The sequence below is a fragment of the Pezoporus wallicus genome, unplaced genomic scaffold (genome assembly GCF_028554395.1).
Source record: "Pezoporus wallicus isolate ANWC-B61680 ecotype Strahan unplaced genomic scaffold, APGP_CSIRO_Pwel_v1 contig_3486, whole genome shotgun sequence".
NCBI classification, from domain to species: Eukaryota; Metazoa; Chordata; class Aves; order Psittaciformes; family Psittacidae; genus Pezoporus; species Pezoporus wallicus.
Genome location: NW_026642292.1, coordinates 2,570,200 through 2,593,617, shown reverse-complemented (window position 1 = coordinate 2,593,617; position 23,418 = coordinate 2,570,200). Strand labels below are relative to the sequence as shown.

At 40.8% G+C, this 23,418-nt stretch overlaps 1 protein-coding gene across 25 annotated transcripts in view; it reads left to right on the top strand.

The window, feature by feature from the left end:
- The window catches only part of NRXN3 (neurexin 3), a 1,038,145-nt gene that overhangs the window by 313,432 nt on the left and 701,295 nt on the right, over positions 1–23,418 (top strand). For all 25 annotated transcript variants that reach the window (XR_008974789.1, XR_008974788.1, XM_057428531.1 and 22 more), the window contains 2 exons: positions 1,955–2,393; positions 7,423–7,806. Coding sequence is in view for 23 of the 25 variants with exons in the window: in XM_057428531.1 (XP_057284514.1) it covers positions 1,955–2,393; positions 7,423–7,806 (823 nt within the window). In the remaining 2 variants the exon portion in view is untranslated. The remainder of the gene's footprint in view (positions 1–1,954; positions 2,394–7,422; positions 7,807–23,418) is intronic.

The window sequence follows — 23,418 nt, the reverse complement described above, 5'->3', positions numbered from 1 at the left end:
ATAAGAGCCCTGGCCTTTTCAGGCTATCCTCATAAAGCATTCTGCCCCATCCTCTTAATTGTTCTATTTATTTTCCTCTATACCTTCAGCTCCTCTCCTTCTTCGAGATGCAGACATAGAACTGCATGCAGTGCTTGAAACTAGTGTCTGGCTGAGGTGCATCTTGTTGTCTGTCAAGAGAGGAAGGCTGTAACGCACGGCCTTGCTGAGTCACTGGAAGGAGGTGTATGGTCTGTCTCGTGAGAGCATTTGACATGCCTAATCTGCAAAATGGAGCTACTAGAGTCTCCTAAATTGAAAAAATATTTTATTCCTGTTGTAGATACTAATAGACTTGATGTTTTCGAAGTCTGTGTGAGGCAGAGTGCTTTCTTGCGAAGTGGAGCAAAACAAGCTATTGTGGGTCAATGCTGTCCTCTGCTGGGAGGAACTACAGCTTTGTGCCATGACTCCAAATGGGAATTAACAGCTGGATTCTCCTCTCACTCTGATGTAGGGTGTATTGTCTTTGCAACAAGAAAATCTGATGCTGTGCTGACTGCACTGGGGAAATTCTTCTTTAAGAGCTTAGTGAAAGCTGGAATTTTTTTGCTTGCTACAAAACGTGTTGAATTGTAATTTTGTTTAGTTTTCATCCTGAGGTCACCTACTTTAGAAGCTTATCCCTCATTCTCTCTTTGGTATTTACTGCACACTCATTTCTCGGACTTTCCTGTCCTTTTGGTAGAAATAACAATATACATCTCCTTTCCCTTCTCTTTTCATAGCAAATTGCTGACAGCTCATCTTGCTAGCATTCTGAAAGCAGAAATCCAATGTATGTGCGTGTGTATGCTGCAAGAGACGTAAAGTACTTTAAAATAATAGCTTCATAGAAGAAATCAGAATCTTCACTAGTGTAGCAGAACAGGAATTCAATCAAAATTGAATGCTAGTTGCAGAAATGCTTTGGTTTCCTGTATGTGCCAGCTCTGGGTTTAAGAAGCATGGAAGGTGGTCGATAGGAAGTACAGTTTACAAATATTTCAGTTTTGTTCCTTCTCCAGCCCTTGCCTCTGTGAGAACAGCATGGGGCAGGAGGGAGTCCTCTTTGCAAGGAATTAATTCTGTACTTGTGAGAAAGAGAAGGGCAGGAGGTCTGGACTCCTGAGCTGGTTGTTCCTGCTCAGGAGTGCTTGCCTGTTTGGGGCTCTTCCCTTGGCTGACTTCTATCCATGTAGCATCCCAGAGTCCAGACCTCTGGTCCTTTACCCAGAGAGAGTAAGAGTCCGGGCAGTGAATATGTACAGACTTTTATGTGTTACCACAGAGAGCGTAGGTTTCTTGAAGCAAGGTAAGCTATGCAGATATCTCCATAGCAAGTTTGCCTGTAGTGATCTAAGATTTCTTGGTCTGTTTATTTTTTTTCTTGTAGCTCTTTAGGAGCCACAGGGCAATCACCAACAGTTCACAGCAACTTGCTTAGATTTTTTTTTGCATATATCTCTCCTAGTATTTAAGTGGGCTTATAGGAATAATAGAGAAATGACAGTGGTGGTACAGGGTTTCCTGCTGTGGCTAGCAGAGATGGACATGGAGGTTACATTTGGTTATGTATTTTGTATGGGATTTATGCTAATGTAGCAATATGATACCAGACACATACTGTGTTTTATGTACAAAAGCTTTTACAGCGGCCTGTGGTAGAGTTAATTGTTTTCAGTGTCCTTCAGTTAAATGTTCTCTTCTGTCTGCTTATCTGATCTATAGTCATCGCAAACTACCCATCGCTGTCATTTCTATACACACTCCTGGCTGTGCTCTCTCCCTCTGTCATCACGTCAGACTCTTGCATGGTCTCCTTTCTGCTCCCCACTGCCTTTTGGGAGAAGTTTATCTCCCATGGCTGAAAGTAATTGGGGTATTTGTACTGTATGAAGGATTGATGTATGATACTTTTCCTTGTGTCTGGCAGGTTGTTTATAAGAATAATGACATTCGTCTGGAGCTGTCTCGTTTGGCACGGATTGGTGATACTAAGATGAAGATCTACGGGGAAGTGAAATTCGTATGTGAGAATGTGGCTACCCTGGATCCCATCAGCTTTGAGACACCCGAGGCCTACATTAGTCTGCCTAAATGGAATACCAAAAGGATGGGCTCCATCTCATTTGATTTCCGAACCACCGAACCCAATGGACTGATCCTTTTCACCCATGGCAAGCCTCAGGAAAGGAAAGATGCCAGGAGCCAGAAAAATACGAAGGTAGACTTCTTTGCAGTTGAGCTTCTAGATGGGAACCTCTACTTGTTGCTGGACATGGGCTCTGGGACCATTAAAGTCAAGGCCACCCAGAAGAAAGCCAATGATGGCGAGTGGTATCATGTGGATATTCAACGAGATGGAAGATCAGGTAGAGTCATGACTTTTTCCTCAAGTAGATTCATCTTTTAGATCAAGACCTAGGGCTGTGTATTAATTCTGTGAACCTTCAAAACCTGTTAGATATGAATAATCTTCTGATGCAAACATCTTGTGATGTTTATCCAGCAAAACAAAGATGTGAATGGCTAGGTTTTCATTAAATGTTTAGTATAAACTTTGGATAGCATATCACAGAGGCAATCTATTAATATTTTACTCACAATATTCAGATATTTCTGGACCTCTCTTTGCAGTTATAGTGATGACTTCTTTGTAGGCCATGGTAATGTTAAAGATCCTTCAGACTGATTATTATTCAATTCTTAGTTTGAGAAATTCTCACTGATCTACTTTGGGTTTTTGTTCAAAAATAAACTTAGTAAAAACTCACTGAAAACTTATTGCTGTGACCTAATATTACCATTTTCTCCTGGATCTTATGTCTTTAAAGAGCAGGGGTTTGGGATCTTGTCATGAGGAAAATAAGAGTAATGGGCACAACCTGGGACAAAATTGTGGTGACAAATCAACATTTTAATCCTGTTCTATTTTCTTTAGTGTTTTGTAGCTTTCCATTAGGTTTCTTTATTGTTTTGGATGCTAAATTCTAGTCTTAATATCTGAGTCAACATTCAGTGGATGTTCGTTTGTTTCCTCACAGCTTCTAATTTTCAAAAATGTGTTTTATTTTTAATAGTATACCTAGCATGCAATTACCAAGAGGTATTTTGTTTGTTTCTAGTGCTAAGTGTCTAACCCAGAGTTAGTACTCATGATGTATTGTAAAATTTTGTAAGGAAACAAAATGAACAAACACTGTAACTTCATCTTGAGAATATGTGAACAATTGTATTTGCATTCTTCCTGAACCCCTGGGATCTCAATGCATGGCTGTATGTCCCTTCAAAGGAAATTTTGCTTGCATTGCAAGTGCTTTTGGAATTTGTCTGGTGATCTCCACATGATAGCTTTCAGTCCCTAATTTTATGTTTCCAGTTGCTGACTGCCATCACTAGAGAGAACGCAGTGCTAGAATTCGCCTCCCTTGAGTTTTCAGAAGAGCTGACTTTTAGATACCATGCAAAGCCTAGCTGTTTGAACAGGTCTTTGCCTGAAGCTAGTCTTTTCTTTGATGATGTGAGGAATTTCTTTGTATTTGGCATAGTGCTCTACTAGGACTTAATATGTGTGGTTTTATGTTGCTATCTCCTGAAGACATCGATAGGAACATTTTATAAAGGAAGCCATAAATAAATAAATGGAGCTTTGATTTCTTTGGAATTGCTAAAATTTAATTAACTTCCAAGGATAAGCTCAATTAATTGCATTCACTACTGCCTTTGGTTTTGCTTGCTCACTTGGGGACTGTCTGGTCCCTGGAGAGGCAGCTGCAGAAGGAGAAGAAACAAAAATGACACAAAGCTCCATTTAAGTTTGTAAAAACCTAGGAACAGGGACATATGTTCATTTGGACTAAGAGGCTGTGACAGACTGCATGGCTGCTTGGTGGATGAGACTGTAGGAGTGACTTAGCTGCTGCTTGGTAGGGAGATTTGTGATGTTCTGGGCACTGATGAGAGATAACAGGTTTTGAATTAAAAGCACTTTGCTCAAAAAAAATGAACACTTCTGTATGGTTTTTGTCTTTTTTTTTCTTTTTAAATTGCATTTTCTGCTGACAAAAAGTGCTGTGTTTATGGTCCTAGTGACTGATGTTGTCTCCTCAGAAAACCATGATACTGGCACTGATTTCTTCACACCATACCTTTAGCAAGCATCAACAACTTTTATCCAGTGTTACTTTTGGTGGGTGTGGAAGGAAGTTCAGGATCTCTTTATTTTTAGTCCTTGGTGTTCCTCCCACATGTGTACCAAAGAACAGTTACACCTTGGAGATTATTTTCCTTTAAATGTGGAAGCCTGTCATCTAGAAACTGAACTGAAATAATGAACTTACTTAATGTAGGTGACAAAGAAGCCATTTGTGTTTAATGAGCTAGTGACCTCTAGGTTCTAATTCTCATTACTAAAGCAGCCAGGCCTTTATTAAGTGTCATCTCTCCCCTTTTTCCCATTTCTATAAGTCCAAACCTTCAGGTTCTGCTGAGCTTGGTAAATTAGCCTGAAAATCTAAATATCCGCTACTCCAAAGTACTAAGGCAGGAGTGCAAATGCTGGGGAAGCCTGGCAGTCATGCTCAAATAACCTCTGGCATTAACAGTCCCCTTAGGCTTTGTGTATGCTTTGGTCTGTTCTTTCTCTCTGTGACAAACGCAGACAGTGTGGACATGCACACCTAGTTTACTGTAACCTTTTGTCCTTGAAGAAAGCTCCTTCAAAATGGCCACAAAACCTGTCATGGTTTCTAGGCAGTGGAAACTGGGCAGATTACAGAACACACCGTTTTCAGCTGGTCATTGGCTGCCAAACACACATGGTGTCCCTCCCACTCAGATGCTAAAAGTCTACGGGAAGATGTGGTTGAGGGTTGTGTCAATGCACTGGTTTGTATACCAGTTTTGCCCTCAGTAACTGGGGTCTTCTGGTCTGTTCTTTAGCCTGCACAAAGTGCCTAAGGGACTGGAAAGGAGGTGGCTAGATGCTTCTAATTTCTCATTATGGGATTTGATCTACCTAAACAGAGTTGGGAACATGGGATTTGGAAAAATGAATGAAAAAGGGATGTCAGCTCATGTGACTAATCCTTCCTAGGGTCAGCTCAGAATTTGTCTATCTCAGGAGCTTGATCTTGGAAGTGCTATGCATCTGAGCTAGTACCATCTCCTTACAGGAATAGCTTCAGGGTACAAAACACTGGCAGAAAGTTTAGGCTGCTGGCTAGGTTATTTCATTTCATTTCATCATCATTATCTCTCTTCAGGTTTTACACTTTTCCTTGGTATCCAGGATTTCTTCTCTTTTGGGAGTTTCTTTACCTGTTTGCAGGTCGTGCTTGCTTTACCCATAAGTAGCAGCTCTCTGGAGCTCAGCCCTCCAATATTTTGGACTGTTCCAGTCTTTTGAGTAATATGTACTCCACATGCTGCTTTTGAGGAGTAACAGCAGAGATGCTGGAATGGGGGCTCCGATCCTGTGGCTTCGTGACATGCTGCTTTTATGGCTGTAGGTGTATTGTCACATCTTCTCTTTTCCTACTTTGTAAAAGGGAAAACGTCTGTGGTGCTGCAGCTTGTTTTTCAAAATGATTCATCAAATAACTGTGGTTCTCTCTGAGCCTTTAATTTGTGCCTTGGTTGCTTCTGGCACTCTGCTGCCTCTGACATTATTCCTAAATTATTACTGAACATCACACACATGAAATACCTTGTGTCTCTGTCATACATGTTGTTCTTTGGGAAGACACATATTACAACTGAAGAAAAAGCATGTGTACACAACTGTGGTTTCTCACAGAAAAACAAAATAGAGCTAACTCTATTAACTAAACTCTCCCACCTTATTGTAGGGGTGTATGATAAAAATGCAATGATGTGAAATTAATCATAAAGCTTGGATAGCTGTCTCCAAGGACAGATATCTTAATAACAAGGCAGTTGGTTGTGATGATTTATAGCCAGAGAGAGTGAACTGCTGATTCTTAGCTATATGTGTGGTGGGCAGATGTCCCTATCACAAAAGCTGCTGAATACTCTTCTGAAGACTATGCTGCTCTGGGGTGTGAGACCTGCATTATATTCCCTGTTTTGCTTTGGATGAGCTGTCTGACTTTAAACCAATCACTTCATTTGTCTGCATCTGTTTCCTGTGTTCTAATTGTATTTCTGTATTATATGTTCTAATTGTTTTATATGCTGGGACAATTTATTGAAATATAGAGGAACGTCCTCAGTGCATTGTGCCCACATCTTGCTTGGAGCATATGGAAGCTACTAGTTATAATAATAACTGTTCTCCAGAGTCTTTCTTTACCTCAGGAGAACCAGAGTTCTCCTTTGTCTTTCTCTACCTCAATTTTTCTGTTTCTAAAATAGAAGTTAGAATACATAACTTCCTTTGTAAAACCAAAAATAATTTATTTTGGAACAAACTTTTGGAGGTTTCTAGCCCAAACTCTGCTGAAATTGAGGCTTTCTTCTGGGCTATGTCCAGTTGTGTTTTGAATGCCTTCAGTATGATTATTCCACAACCTCTCTGAGGCTTTTGTTCTTCTGTTTGACTACCCTCATGGTGAAAAATATTCCTTTCTCAGGAGTTGGGGTTTCCCTTGCTGCAACCTGTGATTAGTCTCTTGTTACTGCAAGTGCACACTGTTGACTTGTGTCCGAATTGTTGTCCACCACATCCCCAAGTCCTTTTCTGCAGAGCTGCTCCTTAGGCAGCTGGTTCCCAACCTGTACTTACATGTGAGGTTGTTCTACCCCAAGTGTAGAACTTAGTATTTGTTGTTGATTTATATCAAACATTTCTATCAGTCTTTTGCTCCACCTTGTAAAGGTTTTTCTGAATTGTAGCCTTGTGTTTTCTCTGCATCAGCCATTCTCCCCAGTTTTGATGGGGGTGCTTGATGAGGGTCTGCTTAGTTCCATCATCCAGGTCCAGTTTTGGAGGTACTGATGAAGTATTTTCTGGAAGAGCTATGTAATGTCAATTAATACACGTTTACTTATATCTTTTTTCTCTCCATTCCTGATACCATCAAAATCCTTTATGTTCTCAGTAGGTCTTTGCTTTGTTGGATGAATACCATTGAATAATGCTCAGCTTTTTGCACATTATTATTTAGCATTGAATTGTTATGCTTGTGACCTTATAATGCAAGTTGGGATACAGACATGATGATCAGTCACTGTGTAGAAGAATTCATGGCCTGTGGCTCAAGAGGAAAAGGAGCTGTGTGGTATGTGGAAGACACTGTCTCTGTTAGGAGTGCATTTGGGTAGGGAGAAATCTTCACTTTCCTGCAATGAAATGTAAACCTTACTCAGTTATTGGAAAAAAAAGAACTAGACTGAGTGCGTAAGTGAAAGTGGTAATGTCTCCTTATCCTCCTCATTTAGGTACAATATCAGTGAACAGCAGACGCACCCCATTCACTGCCAGTGGTGAGAGTGAGATCCTTGATCTGGAAGGCGACATGTACCTCGGTGGGCTGCCTGAGAACCGGGCAGGACTCATCCTTCCCACAGAGCTCTGGACAGCGATGCTGAACTATGGCTATGTCGGCTGTATCCGAGACTTGTTCATCGATGGGAGAAGCAAGAACATCCGGCAATTGGCAGAGGCACAGAATGCCGCAGGAGTCAAGTCTTCCTGCTCCCGCCTCAGCACCAAGCAGTGCGACAGCTACCCATGCAAGAATAATGCCATCTGCAAGGATGGCTGGAACCGCTTCATTTGTGACTGCACTGGCACCGGCTACTGGGGTAGAACATGTGAGCGAGGTAAGCTGAATTTTCTGACCTCAGTTACACAGAGATTAAGGTATGCAGAACTAGAACAAAATTCACTGTTTCCATGAGACTTTCCCTGCCCTTGCTGGTCTTCCCAATGCTAAGTTCCAGTCCCTACTACTTCTCTGATCATTTCATTCCAGTCTTTCCCACCTTCATTTCATAAGTTTACCTCTTCATCTGCCACTTCTTTCCCTAAGATTTCTGAGAAACCTTTTATTCAGGTTCCAGAGTTTCTTTGACTGAACACGATTTGTCTCCTAAGGCAGAAAATGCTGCTGCATGTGAGAAGTCTCATGCAAATTACTGGAAACAGTACCAAGTGTGAACTTGAGTTACAGAGATTTTTCTTCCATGGGACAGACCATGTATCCTGGTTTTGTCTAGTGTTTCTCTTTTTTGCATAGTAAGGTTTCCTTCGATGGCTGTTCATCAAGCCAACCAACAAGATAGTGTCAACATCAACATGTTGCCACGTTCACCTCTGATAAGGCAAATCTGTAGGAGGTGTCAGGAGACTCCCTGCATCTTATTCTTTGTCATTCTGACTGGTGATTTAATGATTTATGATTTGAGATATGAAGCAGAAGTGCTGCTGGTACAGGCAGGCAAAATGTGTGTGTTCTAGGCCACATTGAACAGAATTAACTAATGTAAGGTCTCTGAGCTATATATTTCTCAAACACCATGTGGTTCCATTAACTGTTATCTTTATTGTGCTTCTGCCACCCTCAAAATGAGGGAGGTGAGTGGGTCAAAAAAACCCCAAACAAACAGATAGGGCTAAGGTCACTTAGAAAATATTCCCTTAAAAGGTTTATTCTTATATTCAAAACCATCCTTCTGTTAATATTAGGCCATTGCATTGCATTTGTGTTGAACTGGACTCACACTACGCCCAAGAATTCACTGTATACTGTTAGCAGAGTCTTAGGGCTTCCATCCCCTTCTTTCTATTACCTTAGCACCATGGCCTAATGGTTATGGCATATGTCTTAAAACTGGCCGGTGCCTAAGGGGAGAAAAGAAGGAGCAGGCTAGCTCTGTTAATAAGAGACAGCTATTGACCCATTCTTCCTGTCTGCCATCTGTTATCTTGCTTTACTCAGTTCTTAGACTTCTGTCCTGTAAAAACTGAGGAGTGTAACTCCTTGATTTGCAGCCCAAGATGTAGGATGAAGGGTTAAGGGGCAGGGGAGCCTGGAATAAGTAATCTGTGCCTGTTGGTTACCGGGAAAATCACTCTTATAAGCCTCTTTCATAAGAGGCTTATGAAAGGTGGAAGCAAGGACAGGTGGCCTGGGAAGAGTACGGGTATGCTGTCTGGGAAGCTAGGGACCAGGTTAGGAAAGCTAAGGCCCAGTTAGAATTAAACTTGGCTAGGGATGTTAAGGATAACAGGAAGGGATTCTACAGGTGTGTAGCGAATAAAAGACAGATTAGGGACAACATAGGCCCCCTCTGGAAACTATCAGGATAACTGGCTACCCTGGATTTGGAGAAGGCTGAGATTCTTAATGACTTCTTTGCCTCGGTCTTCACTGGCAAAGGCTCTGACCGCACCACCCAAGTCTTGGAAGGGAACCCTAACTCTTCTATGATTCTAAGTAACACCTCTGTATATTCAGCAAGTTACACTGGATGCAATATAGACTTTGGTTGAAGTGATCTGCTCAGGCAGTACTTCTGTGCAGATGGAGAAACCTTGCTATGGCTGCAGTTTGAGAGGGTACAGAGAACTGCTACCAAGGCCTCAAATTCATTCTTACAATTCCAGTATCTCATCAGTCATTCAGTATTGGCAATGATGCAAGCAAACAAAGGTGTTTTCAGTCTTAAAGTACCCTAGCTTCTAGGGGTACTTAATTCCCTTCTTGGGGTAATTGAAATAGCATAGAAGAGATGGGGTGAGACATGGCAAAGACTAGTTCATATCTGATACGACTTCCACCCAAGGAAGGGAGTATGTCAAGGGGTCAAAAAGGACTGCTCTGGTTCTTTTATTAGTTGTATGTTTTTCTTGTACTCACTAGGAAAGAATGTTCTTGGGAGACAAATTGTGAAGGCTTCTATGTGGTATACTTACATTCAAGTCCTTGCTGTAGAATCTAGAGTGAACAGACATCAGTGTTTGATCCTCAGAAAGGCTGAGACAAAGTACATCATCTAAACAAGACTCTCTTTAGTCTTCATAAAAGACTCTGTAGCCAGTGGCAGATGGCAGAGAAGGAAGAGGAGATGAAAGGGCAATGGGATTCATGGGCAGAAGTGCTCAGTGCCAGACTATGAGGCTAAGCAAAGGCAGCAGCAATGCTGGCAGTTAGCAAGATGTCTTCATTTCACACCTTCCACCACAGGCTGGTAACACACCGTTAGTTATTTATTTTCTTAAATCCTTGAGCTCCCCATTTACTATCATCTTTCCTTATGGTTCTCTGCTACCCAGTCTAACTTAGTGTGACAATGTTGGAAATCATGTGTGAGAAGAACCTTTCTGAGCCACTGTTAAAATTAAGGAGCTGCTATAAACAGAGCAGCATTTGGATGAGAAACTTCAGATATACTGCAGTAGCTGCTGGAAGAGAGCAGTGGCATGGCTAATTACCAGTTCAGGGAATAAGATTCTGTTATAAGAATATATAAATATATAAGATTTGCAAGTGGCATTAACTCAGCTAAAGTAGTATTGTGACTTCCTTGAGGCTTTGTATTGAGTTTGCTGAGTCTTGGGTTGTGGTGTGTGGGGCATTAGGGGGAAAAAAACAATGTTGGAGGTTGTACTTCTGGTAGTATTTAGTCATTATTGAATCCCAGGGTTTTAGAAAGGAGTATCAGAGAAGAGTGTATGCAGTGCAGCATCTCTGTCCTCAAGTACCTTGTTCCAACAGGTCTGCCATTTTGCTAATTAGTTCGAAATAAAAAACATAAAATGCCTGAAAGCCCATGGGAATGCTTCCCAAATGTTTTCCAGTCATCAGAGGTGGGGAAGGCTTTGGGAGAACTGACAAAAAGGATCCAGTGCAATGGGTAGTTCACTTCCTCCTGTTGCATGTGAACAACCTTCACATACTGAAACCCACAGAAATTAGGGTGAGTTGCAAGTCTTGTCAGCAGGATGAGCTGGAGGGCTGTTACAGACATGCAGGAAGGTGGCAAGGATGCATTGGTGCAGTTACTTGTGAAGGATCTTTAGTGTTTTCTAAGTGCTTAATATACTTAGAAAGCCTTTGGCTTCTGATTTGTTAGTATTTGACATCAGTTGCAGCATCAGGCCGCTGCAGCCCCATGTTAGCTGCTCTTAAGGTGTTAAGAGGTAGGAGCTGGATTTGGTCATGGAGGATGACGTACTTTGCTGTGATAACAAAGTTATCTCCTCACAACCCACGGACTTCTGTGAAAAGGACCCCAAAGCACTGGCATTAAACAAGCAGGAGGAGGAGAGTGTTTGTTGTGTTCACATTAGCTATTTTCTGTAGTTGCACTGAAAATGCCATGGATTCACGAAGTTGCATGAGGCCTTTTCTACTGCAGATCCCGAAGGCTGTCTGAATGCTCTCCTTCTACTGAAACACTGGGAGAGCGACTGCAGAGGGCAAAAGCCCAGGAAGGACACAAAGCAAAAGATGACTTAAAATCAGATCATTTAGGCCAATGAAAATCAAATCTTGTTAGCTCACTTTTTAATGCTTTCTTCTACTTAAATATGCTGATCAGACTTTTAATTTTTATTAAGAGGTATATACTGATAAGATTAGAGAATGCAGGTTAGTCTGATGCTGCTGGCCATTTAAGACTGAAATAAAAGACATCAAGGTTTAAGTTTTAAACTGCTGAACTTAATTGCTCAGAACCGGCTGTAGGATGAGTCCTTTCCAAGTAACAAAAATAAAAGTCTTGTTCCAGCCTTTCCTTTTGCTGAGCTGCACCCAGTGTTTGTTGCAGCAAGACAGAAATAGCCCACTCCAGTTCTCCTCCCAGGGGCTGAAACCAGTGTCCCTTCCTGTCTGGGTTTGCTCACAGATGGATGGTTAACATCCTGAGCAAACCAGGATTTTTCTGTGGTTTGTGGCATACCGTTTGTGAACAAGAGTGTGCCTGCTGTTAGCAATGCCAGTATTGAGCATAGGGCTACATGTTTTATTACCTGCCAAATACCTTTACAGCAACGTTTGCTAAGAACAGTTTAATGACAACACACGTCTGCCTATTATGTATGGAATAAATAGAGATGTTGTAAAATTACTGGTAATAAGAAACGCTACAAAATCATTTACTATGTGGTTAAGTGCTGCATGCATTGCTGTCTTAAGCACAGGTAGCAGCATAGATTTCTTTGTCATTTTAGTGAAGATGTTTACTGATGATTACATATTTGAAGGTTTGTTTAAAAAACCTAAAATGTGTTGATGCTTTTTGGACTGTCCAGGCCTTCTGAGCCTGCAGTGTAATGCTATGTAATTGCTGCAAATAGATTTTCGTACAGGACTGATGGTTCCCAGGGGTGCTGGACACATTAGCAGAAAAGCCTTTGCTGCAGTGTTTTAGTGCTTTTAATCCTTGATGGATCTTGAATACTCAAAGACTTTAGGAAAGTCAAAACATCAGAGTAATTTTTATGATTTCATGAGATAAAGTAAAGATGTTAGAAATTAGATGGTCTGTTCTAGAGCTTACCTGTTCATTGACTTACTAGTACAGATAGGTCCCTATTGTACAATTTCCCAAAACTTCTCCAAACTTCAAAAAAAAGAAAGTTTCCATCAGAATATAACAAAAGAGTTCACACAATCCTTTCACACCCGTTTTAATTTGTTCCATTAAACATGATCTCAGGCATGTTAGCTTTTGCTGAGGGTGAGCAGTTCATTTTCTTGCTTACCATCAATCCGTTTTCAACACCTGTGGATGTTCCCTCTATGGCTGGCCCAAGTAGCTACTACTGTGATATGTGCTCTTCTTATGCTCAAGAAATGCAGGCCCAGGCTTCTTGTGTTTAGCTCCCTCATATCTCTCCCCAGTGGTTGGGTGTCAGAGCAGGAGGCTATTGCTAGTTGCATAAATACTGGATTATTCTACTGTATTAGGCTTTTATGTATACTCCATCTCTGCATCCTTCCATTGCCTTCCATGGGGTAACTTCTAACATTCAAACAATTCCCAAAATGCTCATGAGATGTGATAGCTCCAATAAGGACAGGGCAGCCAAGGTGGGGCTTGTAAGGGGAGAGAAACAATATGAAGGAATAATTTTGTTGTCTCTCACTTCTGTGGATTTATATTGTGATCTTTTCCACTCATCATAACTTTGTTGTCCATAGATGTATATATTCAGTCAAAAGCCACCCTGAATATGTTTGTTCCAGCAGAAGTGATGCCATTTCTTGCCTTGTAATGCCTTGGTGATATCCTCAGTACAGAAGAGTGTGCAGTTAATTCTGCAGTCAGGGTGATAATATCTTTTTAGGAGAAGATCATTTCATGGTCTTTAGGCTGTTTAACTTTGAAGAGTCTTATTGATGTGGCAATCTCCACCAGCATCTGCTGAGCAGCTGGAAAATCTAAGACCATATAAAAATCAACTGATTGTCTCTCCAATATTTTATAATGACATGGGTATGATTTTTTTATCTGTGCTCTGTTCTGTTTCTTCGTCTTGTCTCCGTCATCATATGCTCTTGATATTTAAGGCCACTCCTGCCTTCCATGCTGCATGTGAATTTATTAGTACTCCAGGTGCTCTTTATCTCATTTGAATATGGTAATTGATGGCACAGAAGATAATTTCTGCTGTTTTTCTCTAAACTTCTAGGTTTCTATCTGTTCATTGCCGAGTGTAGCTTTCACAAGGTCTTCCCAGTTCAAGAAATATGATTATCCAAAACCGCATTAGATTTTGTGCTAAAGTCAGCTCCTGCGAAGAGCACTTGAACAACAAAAAAAGATATTGGTGGGTAGATGATTAAGAACATTTGGTTACTGCTTTTTAGCATTTTATACTTTTATTAGCGTAGGCCTCTTCTGCAGGACTAATAACAGAGTGTTATATTTTTTTTATCTGCTGGTTTATAAATGGTAGCTCAGAACAATGGCTTCTTAATGCAAGCTTCAAAATACACCTTATCTATAAGTCAAGGCACAGTGCTGCTCCGATGATAACTCTCAGATTAAAGGATACCTTTCTCATAGCAGGTCAGTTTTGCCTGAATCGCACTATCAGGGGAAGGCGGAATTTACTAAAACTTGGATCATCTGAAGTGGTAAGTCACCATGAAGGAAGGAAATACTGTTTCACCTTTTCATCCTAGTTTTCCCAGGGAGCTCCCAGCAAGACATATAATGGCATGTTGCATGTATGATCCAGAATGTGCCTGCTTACTTTAGAATGCCCCATATCTGTTGTGGTATGTCAGGTGTTTAGAGATGAACTGATTAAACTGGATACAAGAGTCACTTCAGACTACATGGTATCTTATTGCTCAGTGGCTGATCTCAGTCCCTGAAGCTTCATACTCCCATTCCTTTCCATACTCTTGAATCAGACCAGACTGTTTCTGCTGAGACTGCCAACTGTCCCTACAACTAATGGTGGTATCTTGATGGAAGTAGCCAGGATGAATTACATTAATTTGTCGTGAAAAATTATTTCCAATATTTAAAATTACTATATAGACCTTGGAGATGTTATCTGTGAAATTAGCTTTCTCTATCTCTCTGCTTTGCCCAGTTGAAGCCATCCAGCTGAAAGGCAGGCACTGGCACAGTGCCTTTTCTGTCTCATTTCTCCTTCTCTATCCACCTCAGAGAGAGAGGAAAGACTTGGTATTCATGATGCTCCCTTAATTGACTCTCTTTCCATATGGAGATAGGCAGTTCCATGGACACTTTGATTGACTGGATGAGTCTATTATGTGATATGGAAAGGATATGAAAAAGAAGTGCCATCACCGTAAGGAAGGTCCCACTTGGTGGTGTATATTGGCTTATCCCAATCTGCTTGGTTTCTCTGCCTTCTCTTACACACAGTTAACCCCCAGAACAGCTCACAGGGTGCTCCTGGTGAATCCTCTGCCACTAGGTAGCAGATTCCAAGATGCTACTCTTTAGAGGGAAACTATTCTCCCTCTACTAAAAGGTCTGAGAATGCATAAGGGAAAGATAATTTTCATTACCTTTATTTGCTTCCTTACCAGCATCCTCATTTCTTTTCTGTGTAATCAAGAAAAAGGAGGTTAAAACTGGGAGGTAAATTGCAGAAGAGGGAAACTGTATGCTGGTAAGTCAAATCTTGGTACGAGTTTTCAGAGTGACTTCCTGCTTTGTGATAATTATAGGTGGGGAGTAGGTGGCTAGGTAAAACATTAATATGATGGATATTTCCTGAGATTTATGCAAAAGTTATCCTACTGAAGGGGCTCAGATGCAGGGAGGATGTACAAGAAAACCCACCTTATAATAATGACGATGGCGCATCCACAGTCTTGAAGGAACTGCCAGATTAAGTGCCTAAACCACTGTCCATCATATTTGAGAAGAAGTCATGGCAGTCTGGTGAAATTCTGACTTCTGGAAAAGGAAAAACATATCTCCAGTTTTAAAAGGGAATGAAAGAAAGACCTGGGGAACTACGGGCCAGTCAGTCTCACCTCTGTGCAGAGTGAGATTATGGAACAGATTCTCCTGGAACCTGTGCTAAGGCACATGGAAAACGATGAGGTGGTGACAGCCAACATGACCTCACTAAGGGCAAATCATGCCTGGCCAATTTGGTGGCCTTCTGCGATGGGGTTATGGCATTGATGGATAGGGGAAGAGCAGCTGACCTCATCTACCTGGACTTGTGTGAAGCATTTGACATTGGTCCTCTTGTGGTCAGCCTGGGCCCTTTGGGTAGGGGTTTTCTACCATCCAGATGTTGTGTTCTTCTGACCAGTTTAGCATTTTTACATTTCTGAACAAGAAAGAATTGAAATCCTTCATGCTATGATACTGCTAAAGGGAGCAGAAGGACAAGGCAGGTTGGAGTGGATTACTGTTGGAAGTTGTATCAAAGCAGCAGAATTTAGGATTTTAGGATTCAACTGGAGTCTTGTGGAATCAGACTTTTAAGTCTGACTACAGGCCACATTTCAAACTGCCAAGAAAAGAAAAATATGGTATTTTAAATAGTGAGGTTTTATCCACTACCTTGTATTAAATGAGCAAAAATGCAAAATGGCAATTCAGCCCTCAGCTGAAAAGCATGTTAGATCAACAGCTCTGGAATCCTAAGCTTGTGTTCAGAATGAGAAATATACACAGAGTAGCTATTCTTTATGTACCTTATTCATCTCTAAGAGCAGTATTTCCATTAGAGATTAGAAGGTCGGTTTTCCTGACCTGCTCAGTCTTTGGTAGAGCTGCTAAATAGTGTGATGAAATGAGGAACTTTTCTTCTGTAGCTCTGATTTCCTCTCTGTTGCTTATGTGACTGCTGACGACAGAAAGAGCCATGAGGCAGCTTAGTGCACCCAGCCCTGGCAACAGAGCAAGAAGGAGGGGTTGAGCTGAGCAGAACAAAATGTAGTTTGTATCATTTGCCACCTTAGGACATGATTTCCCTCTGAACAAGTGATTGGCAAAAGACAGTGTTCTGTCCTCTGGGAGGACTGACCAGCACTGAATTTTAGCCTCTCCCTCCCTGCCAAGTGTTAACTGGAGGATGACTTAGCACTGCAGCCAAGGTGCTTGCCTCAAAGCTGTGTATTTAATAATTCCAGCTTTTCTTCTTGAACACAGGGATGGCCACCTTAGGATATGGATAATGTAAGGTATAGGTAGTAGTTGACAGTTCACTTCTCACCACTCTCAGTCTGATGCTGGGAGCACCGCTGTGGTGTGAAGGAGCTGCCATTAGCCACCTAGGTGAAGGGGGTGGGGATTCACTTCTGTCCCAGTCTGTCACCCTCTTTTTCACTGAAGCAACACTGCAGTTCTGTTTCCTGTTCAGATGCTTGTATGCCATTCACCTAAGCCTCCTGGGTTCCTTCTGCCACCTCACCTTCCAGTCCAATCAAATTTCACTTTTCTGTCTGGTGCAGAAGAGCAAGGAATGTCTTGGAACGTTTCTTGGGATATGGGAAAAGGGGATGAGGGAAGGAATGAATAGAGCTTTGTCAAACAAAAGGCTGGTGTCTTTTTCATTTTATAGCTTGCAGCCTTTTTGGGTAAAGCAATTAGGTAAGAAGGAAAAAGATGAAAGAGATGATTTATCATGCTGTTTTTTAAATGCCCCACTTTGGGTTTGCTTTATCTATTTTTTGTTTAAAGCCAAAGGCACTTGGCTTGCTTTAAAAAAAAATAAATAAATAAATCAGAACATGAAGAAACACCACAAATAGCCATGTCAAAGAGTAATGAATCCAGCCAGACAGAAGGACTTGTGTTGAAATAAAAAAGGCAGAAAAGTGTAGGCTGGAATTGGTATTGATTGTGCAACGTGCACAGTGCTAATGGACCTGCAGAAGAAACAAGAACATTGCAGCCATAAAGTGAAAACCTGGTCCGTTGTGAATACAGATGAGAGTGAGAAAGACACTGCTTTTGTGGGGCTGCTTTTGCATACATGGCCTCTTGAGCTAACCTGCTTATAAAGTCAGAGTGACAGGATGTAGATTAGCAATCATCATCCTCATTTAGCTGTTTCTCCCCAGGCCGATTTACACTGTTGTGATTTCTCTTTCCTTTTGTCTTTTCCTGCTGGCTGGTGACTGTTTGCTGAGCCCATCTCTTCTCTTTTACATGCTTTGTTGGTTGGTTCATTTTTGTTGTTGTGGTTTGGGTTTGTTTTTTTTTTTGTTTGAGAGGGAAGACTTAAAAGTTAGAAGGCTGGTCACTAACCCCTCTTTGTGTGTGTTGCCTACAGTTCATACCCTAGTTTGTGACAAGTAGGTCTTCCAGGAGCAGCAGCTTTGGAACAACTTCCGTGTGCCTTCTGCTGAGAGTTGTTGTTTTTCCCAGATACCCTGTTGCTCAGATTAGGCAGAAGTATTGGCCTGTATCTACTTGATCAATATGTTCCATCAAAGAGTTGATCAACAAAATCCTATTAAAACAGTGTGATACCCTTAGCTTTCTTCTTCCATTGAAAGTCCTGGTAGGTGGAGAAGAGATTGTGCATGACAAAAGCTGTAACACAGCATTTTCTTGGGTGCCTGCAGGTGGCTGTGTATTTTTTTTCCTGCTTTTGCATTGCTTCTGAGTTACACTTTGGAGTAACTCCTTGGAGAAGGCTACCTAGGAGGGCTTCAAGGCAGAAAAAAGGAAGGGAGTTTTGGGGGTCCTGGCATAGACTTGTTTGTGTTTAGGGCTGCAGGTATGTTCAGTTCTGAGGTGAGACAGAAGTGTTCAGGCAATGATCTGGAACCCATCTGACACTGATGAGACCATATTTGCACACTGACAATGGATTTTAGGCTATTCTCTGCCATAGTGATGTGGGGCTCTGCTGCATCTGCAGAAACCAGAGATGGGGGCTTGGGTGAATTTTTGTATCCTTCTATATGGATAACACAAGGAGGAGCCTTAAAACTTGCAAGGAGCAGGCAAGGTCACGGCTGGGAGAAAGGAAGTAAGTTGCTGACCTCTCTACCTGTCTTTGGGGTATCAGAATAAGCTAAACAAACCCACATTGAACTGTTTATAAAGGTAGAAAATGATAATCCAATGATACAAGTGCCATTTTTGCATATATAGGGAGCATTTTCAAAATATATTAATATAATTATAGTTTTATGCATTGGGATACTGTGATATAGAGCAATTAAGGAACCTACAGTAAGATTCAAGATTACAAAAGTAATTAGCCACAGACCCGTGCTGAGGGGGTTGCATTTATGTTACTGGGATTTAAATGTCTGAATATAAGATATCAGATAATTTAGTCATTAGACTCTTAGGCAACTAAGCTACTTTTTTCCACCTTGAAAATGCCTATCCGATGTCTCTAAAATAATACAGATCTCTACAGACATGGTGATCTAGTCCTGGAATATTTGATTAGCAGTTCCTAGATATAAATACTTTACATCCTGTGATAGGATAGAGATAATCTATATCAGAACCCGAGTTCCTTCATCTTCTTCTGCTCTCGTTTTCCCACTTGGAAGAGCACTGATGAATCACTTTGGCCTTTCAGCCATGCAGTAATGAAAAACTGATTACCATACAGCTCCCCTGGGTCAGCCTCTCTCTTATCCAGCATTGCACTCACCAACTATCCTTCCCTGTGTGCCTGGTCAGAATCCAGGGAACTCCAACTAACTAATACATGGAGGAAGTTAGTAAAGATATGCTTATAAAACAAAACTGAAGTTGTACAAGCCTTAACTTAAGGAACAAATGAACATTAAGGAAACATTATCTGGCAGTGAGAGCTAAAAGATACAGTGATTTCCCCTGGACCAGGGGTAAAGACACAAGTGCTGTTGGAAATTAGGCACAGAGCACCCTGTGCTACACCGTGTGCAGTCCTGTTTGCCCTGACCGCTCCAGTGACAGCCAGCTGCAGGTAAACTGAATGTGGGCATGTGTCATCTAAATTAAGCATCATTGCTGGGCTAATGAGTGAATTTGGTTGGGGCTTTTCACGAAACAAGCCTTGACGTATATGGCACATCACTAATTCAGAGCTTCATTAAAGTGTATGATATAGACATGGCTGGGGATTCTTGTTCTGGCTTATATCACTACAGACAAGTTCATTTTTTCTGTGCTTTATTTCCCCCAGCTTAAATACCTCAGATACTTGAGACTTACCTAAGTCATAGAAAGGTTGCAAGGTGAAAAATTAATGAATCATAAATAACTTCAAATTGTAGATGAGAGAAGTTGAAGACCAGCAAAATATTAATTTTTGTTACTCTTTGACCTTCTGTTCCATAGTTTTCTTGAGCTTAAATGGGACATCCTGCCCTGAGAACAGGTAGAAAACTTGGCCTAGTGATTTATATTAATTTTTGTATTATCTAACTTATTTTTCTGTTGGTTCTAGTTGACACATAGTATTTTATTTTTCATCAGTACAGAAATGCTAGCAGCTTTTGATTTTGTGTATTAATAATTTGAGTTTATATCTTTAAAAGAACAACATTGCCTAGACCCACAATGCTTATTGAAAATCCTTAAAGGTCAGAGATTTTCTTTTAAAATAGCAATGACTTTGTGTCTTGTGGTACTTCTCTCTACCTGCAATGCTAATGCAGTCCTTGTGTGGTTGCTGAGACACAGTGCTGGATTTTTTTTTTGAGGTATACAAGCAACCTTTTGTAGATCAAATGCCATAGAACTTGAGCCACTCAAGGGGAAAAAACTTTCTAGTTTCTTTGGCATTGAAAAGGTAAAATTATTCATTGCCCTTTATGAAGCACTAAACAAATTATGAGATTTTGTATGGCGTGTCAGCGATTGGCTTGAATGTGTTTAACTCGATAGTGATATGAGATTTACAGAGCACACAAGAAGGGAGCCTTAAATAGTTTTACCCATTGACCTTTGCCAAGATAATAAGCCTGAATATCAACTCCTCACCAGTTAAATTGTGTACTAATGAAGTGACATTGGATACTCTGCTACAGGCATGCTAGTGAGAAGTTTTCCTGGTCACTTGTGTAGAAATTTGTATTCAAAAATGTGAGTATAAAAAGTGTATTCCCTTAATAGCTTTCATGGCTATTTGTTATTAAAAAGAAGAATAAGAACAGTGAAGAGAGTGCTGTCGAGCAGCTTAGACTGAAATCCAACAATATGAAGGAAATTGGCAAAAAAAAACCAAACAGATAAAAAGAGTTGAAATATAATCAGGAGGCTGAAGGGGGAGGTGTTCTGGAGAAAGATTAGAAAAGCTCAGTACATATTGCCTGGTAAAATGATACACGGTGAAATGATGAATCAACTCTGATGTCTTCCCAAGGAAGGTGAGTTATTTAAGGAAGTTCACAGGGCACTAACTAGAATATTGGATTAAATTAAGAAAGGAAAAAGGTGAATACCACAGACAGCATCCCAACAGCGAGCTGTGTTTATTTTTTGCTTTGTTTTGCTATGGCAGGATTCCTTGAGAAGGGATAGAAATCTCATCAGTTAGACACTGGAAATTAGGATAAAACAGCAGAGTATGGTCAGGCTGATAATATGCTTTAATGAAATACACTTTGTAAGAGGGAAAGAAGGGAAGGGAACTGCATGATTTAGCCACCTTTTCTGTTTCTAGCTTGTATGGATCTGTGAAATGTATGCCTCAGAATAATGAAAATCTGGAAATGTCTTCCAACTTCAAACGACTTATTTTTCTTTCTAAATCTGGCTAATGACTGGATATGTTTACCCAATTAGTGATAACATGAATAAATTTATAAGGTATGCAAGACACTGATTCTCAAATTATATTTTATTTGATTCATATTGTAATTACGTATTATAATAACTTATGCTGAATTAGGAAGTCTAGAATAGTTTATTGTGTAAAAATAGCAATATTTTGAAACCTCTAGCTTCTTTACTAGATCTAAAGGACAGTGGAACAAACTCCATGTTTAGGCAAAGTAGAAACAATATTATGTAGCATGCGTTACTGTATCAAATGAGAAAGAAATGTCATTGAGGAAGGAATTGTCAAATACACTGTAGGAAAAAGCTGTTGCCAAAAAACAACAGAGGTATTCACTGAGAAAGAGAAACATGGGGAAGCGTAGCATGTATCCAAGATCTTTCCAGGTTGATGGTAAAGGAGGGCTTAGTGGAAGGCTCATTCTCAAGCCTGTGTCTGAGCAGAAGCAAGTAAGTATAGTGCTAAATCTTCTCCTTTGTGGCAGGTGTTTCTGACTGCCGGGCTGTCATACCCAGTGTTGCTCATCAGCATGAAACCTCAAAACAACAACAAAATGTAGTCTAGTCTGTCATTAGTTGCATTCAGTTCTGCTCAGTCATATAGTTTGTTTGATCTTTGGCAAATCATTTAGGTTCTAATGCATAAAAGCAGTAAATTCTGATAAACCTCAGGGTTGCTCTGTATGGTGCTTAGGAGCCCATCAGCTTTTAGAATAAAATCCTCAAAAATAAGATATGTGCCTACAGTGTGAAGAGGCCATTAATAAGGATGATGTTCATGACAGCAAGCAGAGTGCCAGTGACTGGGAGGAAGTGGGGACAGGATTCCAGCAGCCAGTTGTGCATGCCAGGTAAGGGAATGTGCTAGTCCCCTCTCCTCTGTGAAGCCTTGATCTCGCTGCAACCTTGAGCTCAGTGCCCACATAAATATGAAATTCACATTCAAAAACCTGCTTGAAGATTTAGATGCCAAATAGCGTCGTGTGTGGTCATACAACTGCAGTATGTTGGTGAGGCGGTTTGGTGCTCTGCTTAGCTGATCTGCTTTTACATTCCCTTCTTTCCATTAAACAGAAACCCCCTTGTTGCCAGACTCCAAATTGCTTGCAGTTCTGTTTTGATCTCTCCATATCTAATTGCTCACAGGATATTTTTTTGCTCAGACCAAGGGTTTTGCAAGTGACTATATGCCTTGATTCCTGTATTCTTTGTGTTAGTAACCTTGTACCTTGTGGAGGAAGCACTAGTGCCATGTTTAAAAGCTGTGGAAACTTGGGAGCTTCTCAGACTGGACATCTATCACTTTTTAAATTAGATTGGTGTTGTACTGTTGAGCTGTGTCAGGAGTGAGTGAGAAAAGCACTGTGATTTCCTCTTCCACATGCGGATGAAATTAGGGAAGTATGACAGTCCTGCAGCAATCCTGCTGGTTTGGTGCCTTTGTTGGAGCACAGCTGTGCCCAGCAGCTGGTCTGGAATCAGGGAACCAGGAAATTTGCACAGTTAGCAGATATAAATAGGGAATCTGTAACTATGAGGGATGCTTAACTCTGCAGTAAATAAATCCTAGTCCAAATAAAAGGCCAATTGAAATCTTAAAAAACTGTCTTGTGCCTCAGTTCTTTCCCTTTTGAGTCTCTCTTCATTTGAAGCATTTGAAAGAGAAACAGGTGTTGTATCTATAGAGTCTTAACATCTATGTTTCAAGTGATGTCAAGAATTTTCTCCTTTCCCTTACATATTTACATTAATTTTAGGCTTGTAGATTATTTTCCATTTTCCAAAGGAATTACTGTCCTTTTCATGATTTTTATTAGTTTGATATTCTGAAAAGTTTTAATGGCCTGTCTGATGAAGAGTGTGGCAACCAGGTAGTGGGTAGCTCTTGGATCATCCAAAAAGGGGAGAACAGCAACCCAGTGGTGGTGGAACAGTAGTTCAGAGCAGTGGATTCTGTCCATGCACCACCTTGGCTTTGCAGTGTGACACTGGATGAACTGGCTCCTATTTCTGTCAGTTTCTGCTGTGAAAGTAGACCAGTTCAAAAGGCATTCCTGAGGGCATCTTAATGCTTTCAAATTGTGCTGAGGACTTCAAAGAATGGGAATCAGGTACAGGAAAGGCATTCTATTTTAGGACCCCTACCTACCCTTTTCCCAGTTTGGTCAGAGTATGTCAGCTGCTTATTTTAGAAAACATGTTCTTTGTGGTGTAGAGCTGTTTCTGTTCCTTTCTAGGTGT